General features: G+C 42.5%; 1 protein-coding gene across 2 annotated transcripts in view; it reads right to left on the bottom strand.

The window, feature by feature from the left end:
• The window catches only part of gpc5c (glypican 5c), a 121,337-nt gene that overhangs the window by 23,778 nt on the left and 79,090 nt on the right, over positions 1-18,469 (bottom strand). For both annotated transcript variants that reach the window (XM_028978643.1, XM_028978644.1), the window contains 2 exons: positions 12,374-12,494; positions 375-501 (listed from right to left, as the gene is read on the bottom strand). In XM_028978643.1, coding sequence (XP_028834476.1) covers positions 375-501; positions 12,374-12,494 — 248 coding nt within the window. The remainder of the gene's footprint in view (positions 1-374; positions 502-12,373; positions 12,495-18,469) is intronic.

The raw sequence follows: 18,469 nt of genomic DNA, 5'->3' as shown, positions 1-18,469 counted from the left end.
TGATGAACGATGGGGGTGGACAATATCTGAAAAAAGGGGGTCACAGTCAGGTCAACAAAGAACTCGAGTGAGACCAAGGCGATTCATTTCTGCCACAAGTGTTTAATTATGTAATTGATAACAAATCTTCTTGCCACTGTGACTGGGAAAATTGTAGCCTCTGGTAGGTTTGGGTTCAAAGCGAGGGTGTACATTTTGGATTGTTAGACCATGTATGCAGATCTTTACTGCTTCTTTATGTATGTATATGTGTGTGTGTGTGTGTGTGTATATATATACATATATATATAATACTGTCACTACATCACTGTGGCATTGTATCTTCTTAGTGTGTATGTGGTGTCTGTGTTTGACATTTTGGCACGCCAGCCTACCTTTGCCATCTCCAGATCCTTGGCAGCCGTCCTCATCGTCACACTCGCCGCTGCTGTCTGCTGTTCCGCTGCCAGCTTCTACCCACGGCTCCCTGTGGCCCAGCCCAGGCATCCTCTCCTGGATCTCCTGCAGTGACAGCAGCAAAGGAGAACGTTTCTAAAAATACCTCAACCTTTTTTTCAAAACCCCATCTGCGACAGTGCAGGAAAAGCTGATTAATGTGAAAGGATACACTTCATGCCTCCAGAAAAGTAGAACATTCGAGTGCATTGTGTGTATGTGTGTGTGTGTGTGTGTGTGTGTGTGTGTGTGTGTGTGTGTGTGTGTGTGTGTGTGTGTGTGTGTGTGTGTGTATATATATATATATATATATATATATATATATATATATATGCGCGAAATAAGACAAAAGTCACAATCTGGGGACCAGAGGTCGTGCCTGGGTTCTTGGATTGACAGTAGGGCCCATGGGAGCTGGTGGGCTTATTTCCCCTTTGATCGTTCTGGCTTGTTAGACACATCAATCATCAGAAATATCAACAGTGGGCACTCAACAGTGCAGACACTCTTGTGTGATTGTTTCATGTATGAGTGAGAGCACACAGGTGATAGCAAGGTTGACTGAGTGAGATGAAATGCAAAAACAAGGGTGGAGATAAGAAAAGCAAAAGGTCTTGTGAAAGTTTGGAATAAAGAGAGGCTCTTTTTTTCCTGATTTAAAAGTTTTTCTAGGGAAGCTTGTGTTTGATTATCAGGGATAGAACATGAATCACAAGTCTCTTTCTTTCCCATCTTACAAATGAATACCATGATGCAACAGACTACAGAATAGACCATCCTACCTTACTGGTGTAAAAACAGCAACAAAAGTCAACTTTAGTATGTGATCTGGAACATACTTTGACATTCAACTGGTGAAAATGACCTGCATGATTCTACAAAGTAATATAAAGGAGGTAAAAAATGAAACCTACATGGCAGCTCAGTGTAGTGTCTACAGTTTTGGTATTGTCACATTGACATCATATCAGATTATATAATGGACATTTTTGTCTAATAAATATCTCTTTTTGCCATTAGAAGTTAAAGTTAAAGTGAAAGGAAAGTCATTGTCCTTGTGAAGCACAACACAGTGCACACAGCAAAATGTGTCCTCTGCATTTAACCATCACCCTTGGTGAGCAGTGGGGGAGCAGTGTGTGGGGACGGTGCTTTGCTCAGTGGCGCCTTGCCAACTTGGGATTCTAACGTGACCCCGAGAAATGTGGAAGTGAGTGACGGATCAGGCATTTAAGATGATGGGCACCAGCTTTCACTGCTCAGTCATTTTGTTTGGTTCACCAGAACTTCGACTCGGCTCCTCACCTTGTTTCTCTCCTTCGTGTCTCCCTCTTCCAGTTCTGTTTTTTCCCGCTCCTGTCTTGTTTTGTGAGCATTGACACCCGTGGGGCTTGCAGCTTTGGCTGACTCGCACTGGTAGAGTAAATGGTGGCGATTCACTCACCTCTTTGTATCATCCGAAATTGGGTTTCTCGTCTCCTCCTACATGCGCTCTTTCTGTCTACTCATGCTGATACCGGAAACCTTCCGGTTACGGGTTCGCTTCCTTACCCACAAGGTCACCACTGCCCCACAGTAGTTATTTTGTATTTCTTTGTGACAGTGCCCGATCCACCACCACGCAGACGAGGCAGAGGCCGATGCCCAGCATCAAACATCCGGCCACCATCTTAGGCTCTTCAATCGTGGTTCTCCCATTGTCAGTTGCTCTCGTTTTTTTTCTGGTTTGTTTTTTGAATGGACAACCTTAAACTGAATATACCTGTTGCCGGAACAGATGCATAAGAAAACGTATTCAAACACATTCCCAGACACCATATAGAATGTTGACCTTGACAGGACACCGGACCCACAGTCTCAAGTAAGTGCTTCACGGTTATTAAAGAAGTTCTGAACGTCTCTTCAGTGCAGGGTGTGGAGAATAGCAGGAGTGGATGAAAAGATAGAGACCAGGACACATCAGCAGCCACACAGGAGACCAGAGATGAAGTGAAACGTGCTGAATTGCATTACAGCCTGATAAGATACTGTACAGGAAAGTCCACTAAAAATACCATCTTCTGCCCTTAATGCAACAGGCTCATAGACACCTTGCACCAAACATAAAACAATCTAGATTCATTTCTCATAATTACTTTCAAGTATGTAAGATTCGTTTCTCTTTTATTGGTATTTCTCTTTAAACTTGATTCTGCTTTCAACAGTAGATTACCACACAATTAACCTTGAATTTCACACTTGTACAGACAACCACGCTACTCATGACAAGGGATTGAATATCACAGACATTATGGCATAATCATATGAAATATGACTCAGAACACCAACAGCATGCACAGCACATCACACACAGATCATACGTGTGTTTTCCCCTTGTGGCAGCACCTTCTAACATTACACCCCGCTGACAGTTCCCTTCATGTCGAGATGACAGTCACAGCTATTTTCAGACAAAGGTGAGCAACACAAATTACTGCTCTATCATCAGGTACGCACATTGCCGGGGAGGGAAAAGTCGATGCTTCCACCCGCCCAGGACGCAGCATGCCTGCTGTCTGGGACTATCAATAGGCATCACCTGCAGTCGGCCAGTAATGCGGTCCCCTCACCCTGTGACTAGATTCCTGACAGCAACGCCTCAGCACATATGTCATTCAGATGGGCCCGTCTCCAAGCTGCATGTCTGAGTGAATATGTCTCGGATATATGAGAGCTAAAAGCTAGAGTCCCTAATTTAACATGTTAACATGTTAAATTCATGGCTGCAACTGAGTCATGGGTCTGACGTATGACACGAATGCGAAATTCATTCTAGCCAGAGATAATGAAGAAGTGTTAAGGGTGATTCAGAGGACGCATCTTTTGTGTTATACATTTACATTATTTATATACCCTAACCCTAGCGTTTGAGAAGGTGTGACCCCAGAGCACCCACTTCTGGACACATCTTTTTTTCAGGCTCACAGAGCATGGAATATGCATAAAATATGCATTACAGAAAGGTGCTGTCTTATCGGAGTACTCACTATTAATTTGTTGCAAAATGTGCAATGAATTTGTTTCCTTTTTTAATCAATTGACAGTTATACTCAGGGTTCAAATCCACCAAACCAAATTATGAATATCATGATGTTTTCGATTAGAAGGCCTGTTAATGCTTGCTGCAGGTGTTTATTTTTGCTCTCCTACACGGATAATAAGATTTGGCACAGAAAGTGTTAGTTAAAAGGTCAGCTGCCATTTCAGCCACGCTGTTATAGCCAACTATGATGAGCACAATTATGCAAAGCCACCTAATGAAATGGCTAAATTAATAGGCCATATTAAACTAAAAGATTGGAATAGAGCCTCAGAAACTTAGTTATACTGCAACTCACAAGCAATGTGGTATTAACTTAATATGAGAGCATTAAACGGAGCAGACTGCGGGACAATGATTTTTAAAGCTATTTAATTAGATATGCTGAAAGGAAACAATTAATTCAGGCCTTAATTAATTGCTGTTTACTAAGGTGGAAGCGGTGGCCGAGGCTTAGGGGCTGCATGTGCTTTTCGCCTTCAGGTTTTTAATATCCAGCCTGCCTTCTTTAGCATTGAACATGAATATTCTTAATCCAGAGTCTTATTATGCAGGGTATGGAAGCTGATGATTTTAAATTGTGTGTGTGTGTGTGCATCACTCTCCAACTGTGTGCCTAAGCAACACAGCATTGCTTCACAAGCACTGAAGCTGTAAGCCAATCTGATAGTCAATCAATTCTGATCACTTTTGACAAAATTGCAAGCTATGAAATGTGATACTGTTAGTACTACTCTAAGTACTACTGTAAGTACGTACTCGACGTGTGAAAGTCAAGAACGGAGTCTGTTGCTTTTAGTTCTGCTGCCATGGAGACACTGATCTCAGCTGACACGTAGCTGATGTGTGAACAAGTGGCTCTTCTTCTCACGCAGCATTCATTATTCATTTTGCCTTTTAAGGTCTGGAGATTTTTATCATCTGTGTGATGGGTTCTAAATTATAAGTTTGCCATGTCCAGTGTGCACACCAGTCTGACATACGGGGCCCCATTGAATTTTTGTGCCTTTGTTGCCCTTATCCACAGTGCCTTTCAATCAGTAGTGATGGGGACAGTCCCTCTGGAGACACTCAGGGTTAAGTGTCTTGCTCAGGGACACGATTGGTGGTAAGTGGGGTTTGAACCTGGGACTTCTGGTTCAAGGTGAGTGAAATCGTATCTCCTGCCTCTCCCTCATATCGCATCATGAACAATAACACTTTTTATTGTTATTGGAGGCCCAGGAAGTGAGCACTGAAGAATGTTGAGTGAGTTTTACGAATGGACTTACCCAGAAAAACACTAAATATTCTCACATATGCCCTGACAAAACAAAACAAAAACACTTTGTTTTAAATTTCAGAAATTCCTCAAAGGGACCTGAGCACCCAGGTCCTGAGGAATGTATTCAATTAAATTCCTCACTTCTTGTTCTCCAGTTTCCTATTCAGAGCAAAATCCCTGGTTGCCAAGAGCGACCAATCCCCTTTCTTAAGAGTGGGTCGGGGTAACGCAGGACAGGGGTCCTGTAGACCATGGAAATTTTGCAAAGCTTCTCAGCAGGAATGCTGAAACAGAGCATTGCGGTGGCATGTGAAATTCAGAGGAAGGAAGGAGAAATAAACCCTGGAAACAGGCTGATACGATTCGGACAAGTTGGGTTTCTTTGTAAATTGGATAGGATCATCGTGAGTCATTAAAGGTCTATGACAGCACATGTGTGCATTTATATCATGTGGTGGAACAAATTTACCCACAAAGGCAGGAAATCTTGAAATAATATAAAAGTGGGAACGATACACAATAAGTCATATTACCAAAATAAATAATAAGAATGCTTGATCCCCTTATTTACTAAGTTTGTGCTGTTTTGGCAGCCTTTAGTGCAGCCTTTAATAAAATATTAGAATTTTTCATAATTCTTTTTTTTTTTTTTCAAAAACGTGCCACATATACCAGGTTGATTAAGCTTTTCACACAGCACACAGTCACGTGTTCAATCCCTGAGCAAGACTGTCCCTGTAACTACTGATAAACATAGTAAACTACTGGTAAACAGAGTAAACTACTGGTAAACAGAGTAAACTACTGGTAAACAGAGTAAACGGAAACTAGTGCTGTAACTAATACTGGACCTGATTGTGCAGGGGCATTCACCTCATCTTGCAAAAACCCTGGCTGCATAAAATCTCTCCCTAGATTTCATTCCGTCTGGGCATGCCGAATGGACTTCCAGGCCGGTGAGAACGTGACCCCAGTGTCTGTGGGAAAGAAAGGTGTGAGATGTCTGGGCCGCGCCATGTAAATTCAATCATATTTTCCATTGACACTGAGAGCTTCCTGCGTTGGAGCGAGAGCAGCCGCTCTGCCTCTAATTAAATTTCATGTTGGGCCCTCTGGATTAATATAGCATAATGCCCGGGAAGCCACCAGGGCCCTTTTAATACCAGCAAGCAAACTTGTAACACGGGACACGAGGCGTAGTAATGTAATGTGCGGTATTAAGCTTTGTCCCCTGCCAGCACACAACAATTAATTTCTGCCAGAGTGTGATTATAAGGACGCCAAGACCCAGCTGACAGCCAGTCAGGGTCAAGAGCATCGTGTGCGTGTGTGTGTGTGTGTGCGTGAGAGACTGTGTCATGTTTTGTCACTATCTGAATAGTTGGAATTTTAGATGCAGTTTTATCTGTCAACCTCCCAATGCTTGAGTGATTTATGCCAATATTTTGCATAACCAATAAAGTCATAATTTTTTGCTTTTTGTTGCATTTAGAGAATGACCCCATGAAGGATTTGTCCATAGTGTCAATACTAAGTGCCATCATTATTTCTTCCACCTTTCAAGGAGGAAATGATCTTTCCGCTTCCCTTTCTCTGCCCTACATGACGTACAGCTTAGTCCTGGGCCAAATTGATGTGACATTTTATGGTGGTCATGGCTTCACACTGCTGTGAGTCACTCTCAGCAAGAGATGTTCATCCACAGACCATGTAAAATGGAATCTTGTTCAGAAATGTCTTTGCTTCAAATTGGGCAAATTGAAAACTAAAAAATCTTGCTTATGTAAATGTTTTATGTAAAAAAGAAAAAAATTGACATTGAATAATGTCAGATGATGCATTTACTGAAAATGGAGAAATCTAACTTTTTACATAACATTAATATATGGCAACGCAGTCATTTTCCCGTCATTTCAAATATTACTCTTGGACATGTTAAGTGCGACACCCGACATACTTAATACATGTTATTTGGCCAAAAATGTATCTAGCACTCATTCGTTGATTGAAAGTGAAGTGATTGTCACATGTGATACACAGCAGCACAGCACACGGTACACACAGTGAAATTTGTCCTCTGCATTTAACCCATCACCCTGAGTGAGCAGTGGGCAGCCATGACAGGCGCCCGGGGAGCAGTGTGTGGGGACCTCAGTGGCACCTTGGGTGATCGGGGTTCGAACCAGCAACCTTCCAATCACAGGTCCGCTTAATTAACCACTAGGCCACCACTGCCCCTAATTTGCAGGAAGTGTAAGATGATATTGTTACATGTTTCAATAAAAAAAGAAACGCCCTGAAGATTGAATTCTTGACTTCTCTTCTGTGGCCCAACTCCGGCTGAAAAATCTTAGCTTCTCTTCCAACCACGGTATGCAAATGTGCGGCTTTCAGCCCAATTTTTTGAGGGCCTGTAAATGGATGCTTGTTTTTAAACACACTCATCGTCTCCACACATTTCTCGGAATTGAAGTTTCAGAAATATTCCATTACAAAATGTGACCCGCTGTGTTTCAGTTTAGCAAGGACCTCGGTGAAACCACACAGACACTAGACAGAGCAAGCGCATCCATCCCACAATGAATGCTTCTCCCTGGTACTGGCAGAGGACACCACACCTCCTACTGCTGAAGACCATGGCAAGGTTACGGCAACATTTTCATCACCTCCGAAGAATCCCAGCTCCTCCTGTGAGCTGCTGTGGGAAGAGAAACAGAGCCCTCCATCCCAACGACCTTAACAGAGCGTCCTGCAGAACCTCCCAGCCTGTGAAGACCAGGAGGGTGCTCTGTTCCGTCTACATTTCAGGTCTCCTCCACAGGAAACGATACTTGGTAATGTGCATTAATCCATCAAAATGAAATCACACTGAAAGCCTGGGGGGCACGTGGAAGTGGATTAACTCAGGCTATAATAGACAGAGTGACATTACTGGTACCTATCAGACACGAGCTGAACACCAGCCAGAGGTAAGGAGGTCACGCCACCAGACGATGCTGCTTCTCAGGAATGTCTCCCTCTTCCGCTGTAAAAAAAAATGCTCCTCCCAACTGCTAATGCCTGGGGTTTTAATCGTGTTAGGCCGTCAACTGAAGACGACCCCACCCATGCAAGTTAATAAGTGCCCTGAAGCCATAAAACCCAGAGCTCAGTACAGACACACAAAAACTTCAATGTGACAGATTTACTGGCTGGTCGACTGGTGAACTGATTATGGTCTCTAGGCTACAAGATCTTTTAATAAATAGCAGAACATGTTTTCCCACTGACAAATCACCATGACAATTTAGTAAGCATACATACTCTCAGACGGGAACAGGCACTGATCAGCTGTAGCATTTATGACCACTGACGGGGAAGTGAATGACATAGCAGCGGGTGGGATATTTTGTCCTTGAATTTGATCTACTGGATGCAAAAAAAATTGGAAACTCAAAGTCCATTGGATTCAATGAACTTTGACAAGAGTTAAGATGGCAAGGCAGCTGGGTCACAGCATCTCCAAAACTGCAGCTCTTGTTTGTCCTTTCTGGATTGCCTACTGCCTCACAATTATCTTCTCTTTGTTTGACTGCTCTTCTGGATTTACCATTGAGTGCTTTACGACTGCCCAACGTCGCCGCCTCTGCTCAACCCCTCTGTGAACTTGACCTTCCTGTTGCCGACCCAAGCCTGAAGACTCTTCTAACACCGCCCCACAGCTTCCCCCACGGCTGTGTGGCCTCCACCATACAGTACTGTGCTCTCTCTTTCTCAAGCCGTCTCCACTCCTCAGTCTCCTCTTGCCAGCCCAAGTACCCACGCCTCTCCTTCCCCAGTCCTGTTGCATCTCCTGTCACGTTTGCAGATGCACCCTCTGTCCTCCCTGATGACACTAATGTTCCATCTATATAAAATCTAAAACCAACATAAACTACTGATTTTATTAACATTTAGAGCAATTATCAGACACCCTTATCAGAGTGCTTTACAATCAGTAGTTACAGGGACAGTCCTCCTGGAGGGTTAAGTGTCTAGCAAAATGGTAGTAGGTGGTGTTTGAACCTGTGACTTTGTGTTCTTCTGGTTCAGAGGCAAGTGGGTTACACTCTAGGCTACTACATTTGTTTCATACAGACAGGGAGCATTAATGAGCCTTAATAATCGTGTACAACTAAGCAGTTCAAAGTCTGGACAGAGCTTGGTTCCTGTTCGAAAGGCTGTCATTGTGTCAACGCAGGACACTTGCTTATGTAAAGCACTTTGGCTTTGCAATAAAACATTAGAGAAATTAAATTCATTTCATAATTAATTCAGTCCAGAGAGAGGTGAGGTCATGACTTTTCCTGCAAATAATGATGCACCCCAAATGAGAATATAATACAGGAGGATATGGTTTGTCCAGAGCCTTTGTGTCATAGAGTGACAGAAATTTTCCTTTCTTTCATCTGAAGGAAACGGGGCTTTTTCAGCCCGACGAGGTCCAGGCCATGTTGCATAAAGCTGAGGGACAGCTCATTCACTGCCTTGTAACATATAAATAAAGAACACATTGAGTGTCCACACCCAAAACCAGCTGGGTTGGTGGCCAGTCATCAAAATTCTTTGTCTGAAATATTTACTGCTCACGATAGATGTATTTATTACATTTTAATGGTAGGAGAGAGCAGACAATCTATTTATTTAATGTCCCATTTTACTTTATGTCAGGAGATGGAATTTTTTCAGTCGAGGAACCTTTTCTGCAGGACGATTTTTACAGCCTGTGTAAAAACTCTGGAAAGGCTCAGAGGAGCTTTCGGTCAGCACTGAGTCGGATTTCTCACGCTAATTGGAAAACGTCAGTGTAGTAAGCTTGGGTTAAAGCGTCGCCCATGGAGGCTGTCATCACACTGGACCTCATAGTTCCAATATGAAAATGTCATTTCTGAGACCCGGGTGTCAAAAAGCAAGGTGTCACTTCAAAGCTTGAGTTTATTCAATTCTCCTTTGAATCATGGAATCTGGGCAGGATAACAAGCCTGTGACTTTATCCTAATTCCTTCAATATTTTGCATATTCTTTGTATGTGTTTGTGTGTAGGGTGTGTGTGCATGTGTGTGTAGAAAATGCATTCTGGGAAAGCCGAAAACTAAACTGTTTGACACGCTGATTGACCCACGCTGAGCTCTTATCTCTCGCAAACACAGAAACGCTGTGAAAGGCTTTGGCTCTCTGCGAATAAATAAATAAATAGAAATAAAAGGTAGAATTCATTTCTTAAATGTCAACAAGATCGCCGCTCTCTTCTGAGTTTCCATGGCAACCCACATCCATTCACCCACACTGCCAGGCAGAGGGAAAGTTGGCGATGTGTCATTCAAAAGTGACAGCAGACCCCCAACTCTGCCGCGGGCATCCACAGGCAGGTGGAGGGCAGAATAGAGATGAATATAATGTTTAAATGATGTACAGTGTAGACCAGCATTTCAGATAAATAAATAAATTCAGGTATTTTGGACAATTAAAGAGGAGCAGGCTTTACTTTCTGAACCGAATTCACTATTGCTTTCTTCTCATTTTCCATCCACCAGCCCGTGAACTGGGCTTTATGAAACAACCCACAGGGCAGCACGGATGGGGTTGTGAAAACAAGCCTTTCCAAATCGAATTCTTTACACAAATTAAAGGACAGAATGTGTATGAGAACAGAAACTCCTCACTGGGGTATGACGAGTCAGTCCAAAACATTCGAAAGTGACCATGAGGGATCTCTGTTCAAGATTCAAGAGACATTTATTGTCAGTACAACAGTATACACCGTATACAGTGTGCTGAAATACTGCTTCACACAGACCCCCCATAGTGTAATCTAAAAACGTCTCGATGCAAAAGTGTAAAACACGGATATTAATAATTAAAAATTATTTCATTAGAAATGAGAAAAAAACTGTTGATATATAGAGATCAGCTACAAGAAACCAAATGAATGCTCTCCTACAGATGGAAAACAGTTTTGTATTGCTTATCAGAGAACAATAGGATAACAGTATTGTTTCCTATATACAATTTTTGCTTTAAAATAAGGATTTTTTTGATCAAGGTTTAGATGAATTATTACCAGTTTTGTTTTCACTGGTTTGCACTGGTGCCTAAGACCTTTGTATAGTGCTGTACATGCCATAGAGTTTTATAGAACTCAGTTGCTCATCTGGCAAACGATCATGGGAACAAAGTTGCACTGCAAGATTATTACTTTAACCTATACAGCTTCAGTGGTTCTTGATGCATTTATTCGATTATCCCAGAGCAATAAAACTCACATAAACTCAACACTATAAGAAAGACAAATGAGCCACGAGTGAGCGCGCTCTGAATAGACGCCTGTTCAGCCAGAATGCTGCGTCCTCTGTGTGTCGTGACTAGGCGTGCACGGTCCCGGTGAGAATGCACTGCTATTTTGCCGTGTCTGTGTGTGTGTGGGAGGGTTACTGAGGTCACTCCGGAGCCGCGGCTGTGTTGATGTAAAGGTCACATGTCTCACATGGGAAGCATATGACCAGGGCCCCGCTGCTGAGTCACACACAGCAGCACAAGCTCAGCCTGTCTGATTTCCAATGCTCCCAGATCTTCCATTTTCTCTCTGTTAATTGGCTGGCACTCTTTCAACATCTCTATCCATCCCTCTCCTTCTCAGCGTTTGTCTTGAGCTTTAATAAAAGCACCATAAGACCATGTTTGTTTACTTTAATGCTGTTCAGCTGCATTTAGCTGAAAGGCCCTTTGACACAACAGTCTGCGAAATGTTCCCTTCATATAAACAAGTGAAGGAGGAACATGGCTGTGCTCAGGGTGTAAGTGCTTTAAAAGCGTCTATGTACCAAACATTATAAAACAATAAAAAACAACCAATGACATCACGCAGAAGTCAAAACACAAACTCGCATGGTCATAATCAGGTTCTTAACTACAACACTAAGGGAAATGGAGCAGACACTAGCAGCCAATAACAATAAATGTAATTCATTTGTTTTGTCACTAATTGCTTCAGCTCTCTATTAGAATGTTCCAGTGGAGTAAAAGAACAAATGCATCTTCCTTCCTTTATATAACATTGTTTATGTAAGAGGACATTTGGTTGATTGATTCATTTTAGGTCAAAAGATTCTAATGCACTTCATATGTGGACATATTTCTGTATTTTAGTCAAAATTTTCTTCAAGAAGTATGGGACTTCCTTTCACCTATTATTGACATGTTTATCCACTCACAAGTAAAAATGAATGCAAGTAATATAAAAGTATATTGTACTGTAATGTACTGGAGTTAAAGTAAAAACTCTCCCTGAGAGGAAATACTTTATTAAAGGAGAGATGCGAAAAGCTGCAGAGACAAAAAGCTACTTAAGTGCAGAAATTAATTACATTTACTTTGTTACATTCCACCACGGCTCCTGAAAGAACTAAAGTCACTCTAGTCTTCCACTCAGCGGCCTTCAGAAAAACCGCATTGAATCAGCTTTATTTTCGAAGCATATTGTCTAAATGGCATTACTGCTCTACTCCTGAAAGTAAAAATCATTTCAAAACACATTTGTTTAGTTCCCCCCAACATGACCAGTGGATCTGAAGGCCTACCTGGTTGAAGAGTTCCAGGCGCTCCTTCATCTCCATCAGGGCGGGGTCGGCGGCGCGCACCTTCACCTCGGGGTTGTGCCTCTGGGCCCGAACACCATTCCCTACCACTCTTTCCGCATATCTGCACACAGTGTTCAGAAAAGGCGAACATTTAGCGAACACTTAGCATGAGAAAGTCTCCCATTCAAAGATGCCCTGAGTGGTGCCTTGTGGAGAACCATGAGATAAAAGTTTACTGTATGGCCTTGGAGCACAGCAGGTGACTTTGTTCAAGTTCCACCCTTACCTCACAGCCTTCAAGCAAAAGAAGAAGAAAAAAAAAGAAAGTATGCTTGCCTGCTGTGTGTACGTGTGATATGTGGGCTCGAAATTCCATTAAGAAAGATCAAGCACTGACAGATCGCTGGGACAGTTTTGTGCAAGCCTTGCTTTTCTTGCACCGGTAGGGAAACAAACCTCTGTGATGCCCCGAGGAGAAAAAAAGCTTATCCACACCACATCTCCGTAGACAATGGCAGTGTGATTTCTGCTGGAGAAGCCTGCTCCATTAGCCATTAAATTATTCTGAGCCATGACCTTCGATCAAGCCACCATGCATCATTAATATGTCTCCTCTGTCTCTTGCCAAATTAAGAGCTCAATTGAGCATGTGAGCCTGACGTGGACCTGTCAGATGAACTGATCGATAGCATTTGGGCAGCTTACATCCCATGACTCATTAAAAAGGTGAGCGACTAGCTCGCTCTGAGAGCTGCGAGAGATGTACGTCTGCTCTGGACGTGAATATTGACCCACGCCTGGTGTGTCATAATGTCCCAAACTTGATGCAACAAAACGAATGTCTGTACATGGAAATGTGCCAAGCTTGTTGAGTGACTGCGTTTTGCCTCCGCTAATTACGGGGCTCCTTCTCTCTTTTCTTCGTATTGTGTGTAACTGACACAAACTAAAGCATATGAATAATAATGCTAAGATGGGTCATATTCTTATTCAAATAACAAACTTTAGTTGTGATTTTGAAGTGAAACATTCAGATAACGTAATACATGAGTGTCATGTAACCTCCGAGGCGAGGAGGAGGTGGGCAAACGGGGGAAGGAGGGAGACATGGAAAATGTGGTACAGGGGAGGGAGACCCGGTGGACCACCCTGAACGGCCCAACATAGTGGGGACCCCAGGTGCAGGATCAAGGCCATTGGGCATCGTGATCGCCCTGGCGAAACATGGCCTCTGCAGTACGGTCCAGGGCTCAATTGACACCCTGAGAGCAATCATTGCATCTGTAGTAGAGGACGTGGTCGAGATGGTCAACATGGTCGAGAAGCTGAGCCTGCTAGACCTGAACACCTCCCTCTGCAACTGGATCTTGGACTTCCTGAGTGAGAGGCCTCAGTCTGTCTGGGATCAGCATCTCCAGCACCACCACACTGAGCACTTGAGCTCCTCAGGGCTCTGTGCTCAGTCCAATGCTGTTCACCCTGCTGCAGTGGTGCACAGCTCCAACTACAGTCAAGTTCGCCGATGACATGACGTGGTGGGTCTCATCAGCAAGAACGATGAGCCAGTGTACAGAGAGGAGGTCCAGCGACTGACAGACTGGTGTGAGGTCAACTATCTGTTTCTGAATGTGGACAAAACAAAAGAGATGATTGTTGGCTTCAGAAGACAATGGAGGGACCACTTCCCACTGAACATTGATGGATCTTGTGTGTCTCATCTAGAGGAGAACCTCTGGAATCTCAACACCAGCTCAACAACCAAGAAAGCCCGGCAACTCTACTTCCTGAGACTGAGCAAAGCCCATCTCCCACTACCCATCCTCACCACCTTCTATGGAGGTATTATTCAGAGCATTCTAACCAGCTGAATCACTGTCTGTTTTGGTAACTGCATCGAACTGCAAGACCTTACAGCGGATAGTGAGGACAGCTGAGAAGATCATCTAGCCTCTCTTCCCTCCATATCGGACACACAATTCATACCCCTCTATATGGTGTGTGAGTTGTTGTTAAATGTTATTCTTGCACTGCCTGTGTCCCCTGTCAACTTCAACTTCTTTCCATGAAAACACACTGCTACTCATTGCTGATCATCACCGCTTTTTTAAACCTTGCTTCACATAACTTCATGCTGTGGTTGATCAACTTTTTTCACTGCATATCACCCTTATTCTCCCAAAACGGTACCTCGGTATTCTTGTAATCCGGCATCCTCTCACAATGCTCAATCTGGTTAAAAACAGTGTGTGGGGACGGTGCTTTGTTCACCGGCAATTCAGTGGCAACTTGTTTTCTTCATTCATCAGACCTTCAAACTTCACTTTGCTCAACACACTCTCCCTTCTTGTGAGAACATTTCCACAGTTGTCCTTTATTACCATAGTTTGCCGCACATATTTCCCTGCTCTGTCCCTAGGTTTAGTCTCCCTCCTTTGTGTCCAATAAAACGCCTGAGCTTTGCCTGACGGATCATCTCCTCGTACTCCTGTCTATTAGTTTAAGCTCTAAGACTATATCACTTCTTCTTTGCAAGCCTCTTCTTCTGAATACTCTTCTGTACTTTATCATTTGACCACCAGGTTTCCTTGACCTCTTTCTTCTGTCCAGGTGTCACACCAAGCACCTTTATAGTTGGCTTCCTCAGAACGTCTGCTGTAGTTGTCTGGCAACCTACCTCCTCTCTGAACCCAACCTTGCAGTTTTTCTTCTTCAAACTCCACCATTAATCTTCACTGTTCTCCTCCTCTCGATTTCCAGACTCATCCATCATCCTATGCTTTCTGTCTAGCTCTTGACGTGGTTATTATTTTGATACTAATGAATTTTGATAAGAATGAACTACTTGCATCTTACAGCAGAAAAATTAGGATCGTCTTTATTGGCACAGCTGCGGTATCAGCATATCCGACTCCATTACCATTTGTACAACCACACATGGCATTATCTATTTCCTCCTTGCTTTAGCAAAATGGTTATCTGTCTCACGTACATGCATATAACTAACCAGTGGAAACTAAAATGTGTGACATTTACTTATCATCATTGTTCCCTTCACCAACATGTCCATTGAAGTCTGCTCCAATCACTACTCTCTCTCCTTGGGTACACACTGTACTACTTCAGCCATCTCATTTCAAGAACTTTTTCTCACCCAACACCCCACCTGTGTGGGAAATAACATTCATCACCACCCCTTCAATTTCCAACTTTAAACTCTGCCTGACACACTTATCACGCTCTTCCTTCACAATAACACCTACCCCTATTTCTCCTGCCATTTACCCCAAAGTAGAATCATTTGAAACCCCCTCCAATGCACCTGGTCTTACTTCCCTTCCATCTGGTCTCCTGCACAACCTTCCTATCAGCAGCTCTCAGCTAACAGTACTGGTGGCAGACGTACATTCCATTTTCTAAGGTAAAAGTTTTTTTTTGCCAATCACAAAAAAAGAGAAAACGCAGTCACCCCAAATTAATCCAAAAATCGTTTGGTCTTTCAACTCATGTCCACAGATTGCTGCTCTGGGAAAAATGAAATTTTATGAATTTGAATATAATTTGATTTCAATTTGATTTTGATTTTGACGGGGCAGAGGATCAAACCTCGAAAGCGAAGTAGAGGCTGTCTGTTTTACAATAACAATTACATTATGATTTTCACAATTTAGTCAATTACTACATAGCATATCAAACAGGACCTAATATATTGACCCACCCCTAATGTACAGTCCCTGACAAAAGTCTTGTTGCTTATCTATTTTGTAGAAACACCTGCATTTTAATTAATCAATTGGTGTTAGAAATAGCTCATATGAGAAGCTAAAACCTGACCAAATTATGTTTAATGCATTGAAATGAATTAGTTTCACTGAAAAAAGATTTGTCATTTAATAAAAATTTTGGCAAGACAAAAGTTTTGTCGCTTATACAGAAAATGAACAAATTTACTGCAAATACAAAAATATGTCAGCAAATTAGGTAGTGGTGCTGTGAGATCCAAATTCATACAATTTATTGATGAAGTCATCAGGAACAGCAAAGAAAGCAGTCTTGCATGCCTCCCAGAGTACATCAATATTCTTTGGTTTTGTCTTCTATGCTTCCTCTTTCATCTTACTCCACACATGCTCAATGATGTTAATGCTGGAGCATCTTGATCTTCTTCGCCTTGAGGAACTTTGATGTGTAGATGGAAGTATGTGATGGAGCACCATCCTGCTGCAGAATTTGGCCTCTTTTACGGTTGGGAATATAAAAGGTAGCTAAGATTTCTTGGCATTTCAGACTATTGATGTTGCCTTCCACCCTGCAGATCTCTCGCACACCCCCATACTGGATGTAAATTCAAATTTAAATTACAATTTTATTTGTCACATACATAGTCATACACAGTATGATATGCAGTGAAATGCTTTTAGCGATTCTGGGCACTGACTCGACCATGGAGGCCATTTCGAGACAGAATCTGACAAACTGTTCTGGTTGACACAGGGACTTCAGGTGACCAGGTCTCGTGGAGCTCTGCTGCAGTGAAAAATGGGCTGACCTTGGATTTTTGAACCAACACACGGTCCTCACAAGCAGTTGTCTTGCGAGGTCTGCCTGACCTGGGCTTGTCAAAAACGTCTCCAGTTTCTTCAAATCTTTTTTTTATCCTCTGTACTTGACGTTGAGATAAATTGAAGGTGTCTCCCACATCAGCAGTGGATCTGGTCTTCAGCCTCTTTATAATCAACACTTTAGTCTCAGGGTGAATCTAGTTGCAGTTGATGTGAAGCTGTAGTGTGCTGGGCTTCTTTTTATACACACCTGACACCTAATTGATCCATTATTAGTCACAAGTGCCGCTCATATGACAAGGTGACAACACTTATGTCTTTGCAAGCTTTGAATATTAGAATACTTTCTGACAGTTTGGTTTTGTACTGAAACATTATTACAAAAGTTGTTAAAAATAAAACAAAATGAGTCATTTAGATTAAATTTGCCATTTCTTGTAACAAAATCTTGATTAGAAATATATTTCAGCGGCACTTGAGGTCAATTTGTACACGACAGCGACAAGACTTTTGTCAAGGACTGAACATTCATTAATGTGTCACATTGCCTGCAGTTTAAAAAATTTAGCTAAATGTGAAAAACTGAAATGTGGCTGCTTCTCATTTTGTTATGTGGCCTCTTTTTTCTGCTTTTTTTTGCTCTCCAGTGCTGTAGCTTCTGCAGCATCACAGATTATGCCATCTATGGGGTTTCTGATTCCCTCTCCTGTGGCTCTTCTCCTCTTCTCACCACCTCTATGTCTGCCAGCAACTCCACGAGGTCCATCTTTGCTTCTGGTAACTGCTAGTTAATTTTATCCGCTTCCTCCTGCTGTCTCCGGAGCGGAACCCTCATTTGCACAATGCTCTCTTTCTCCAGCTCATTCTTTTTTGGGCTACATTGGATGGTTTTGCATAGAACTGTTGATGTTATAGGTCCCCTATTATCAATTAACACCTTTCAATGAATCCCCACTATATCTGAAATTCAGTCATGGTGCAGAATTTAGGCCCCTTTTGGCTAGTCCCACAATGAGATTTCCCCAGGACGTGCTATTTGGTGCCTGCAGTTTTAAATGCAAATGAGGACATGAGCAGGTTATAGAAGTGAGCGGGCATTCACAGAAATGACATCAGCAACACTTCCTTTTTGGCACAAACAGTAAGTCGTGTTGGGGTTTTTCCCCAAAAAAATGTATTAACCCACTCGTTCTTCAGTGTATCATGAGTCTCATGTAATGGAACTAAAAAAATACATTTGTGCTCATTTTCACATCCAATCGCTGCAACAATTGCAATGCTTCGCCCGTTTGGAAGCCATGATGGTCGGTGGAGATAATGTTTTAGGGGAGAGGTGGCAAATTATCTGGGCGGACAAAGCATGAGAAACAGGAGGTAAACTTTCCCCTTATGACATCATAAGGAGACAAATTCCAGATCCGACCATCTGAGATGCTCTCTGAACATCAAAGCAGAATGGCCAAATCACTCGTATTAATGTTAAATAATCTCACAAAAAGATGTCTTTGGTTTTAAGCATTTTAAAATATTCTTTTTG

Source organism: Denticeps clupeoides, chromosome 4, assembly GCF_900700375.1.
Source record: "Denticeps clupeoides chromosome 4, fDenClu1.1, whole genome shotgun sequence".
Classification (NCBI taxonomy): domain Eukaryota; kingdom Metazoa; phylum Chordata; class Actinopteri; order Clupeiformes; family Denticipitidae; genus Denticeps; species Denticeps clupeoides.
This window is presented reverse-complemented; position numbering and strand designations above follow the sequence as displayed.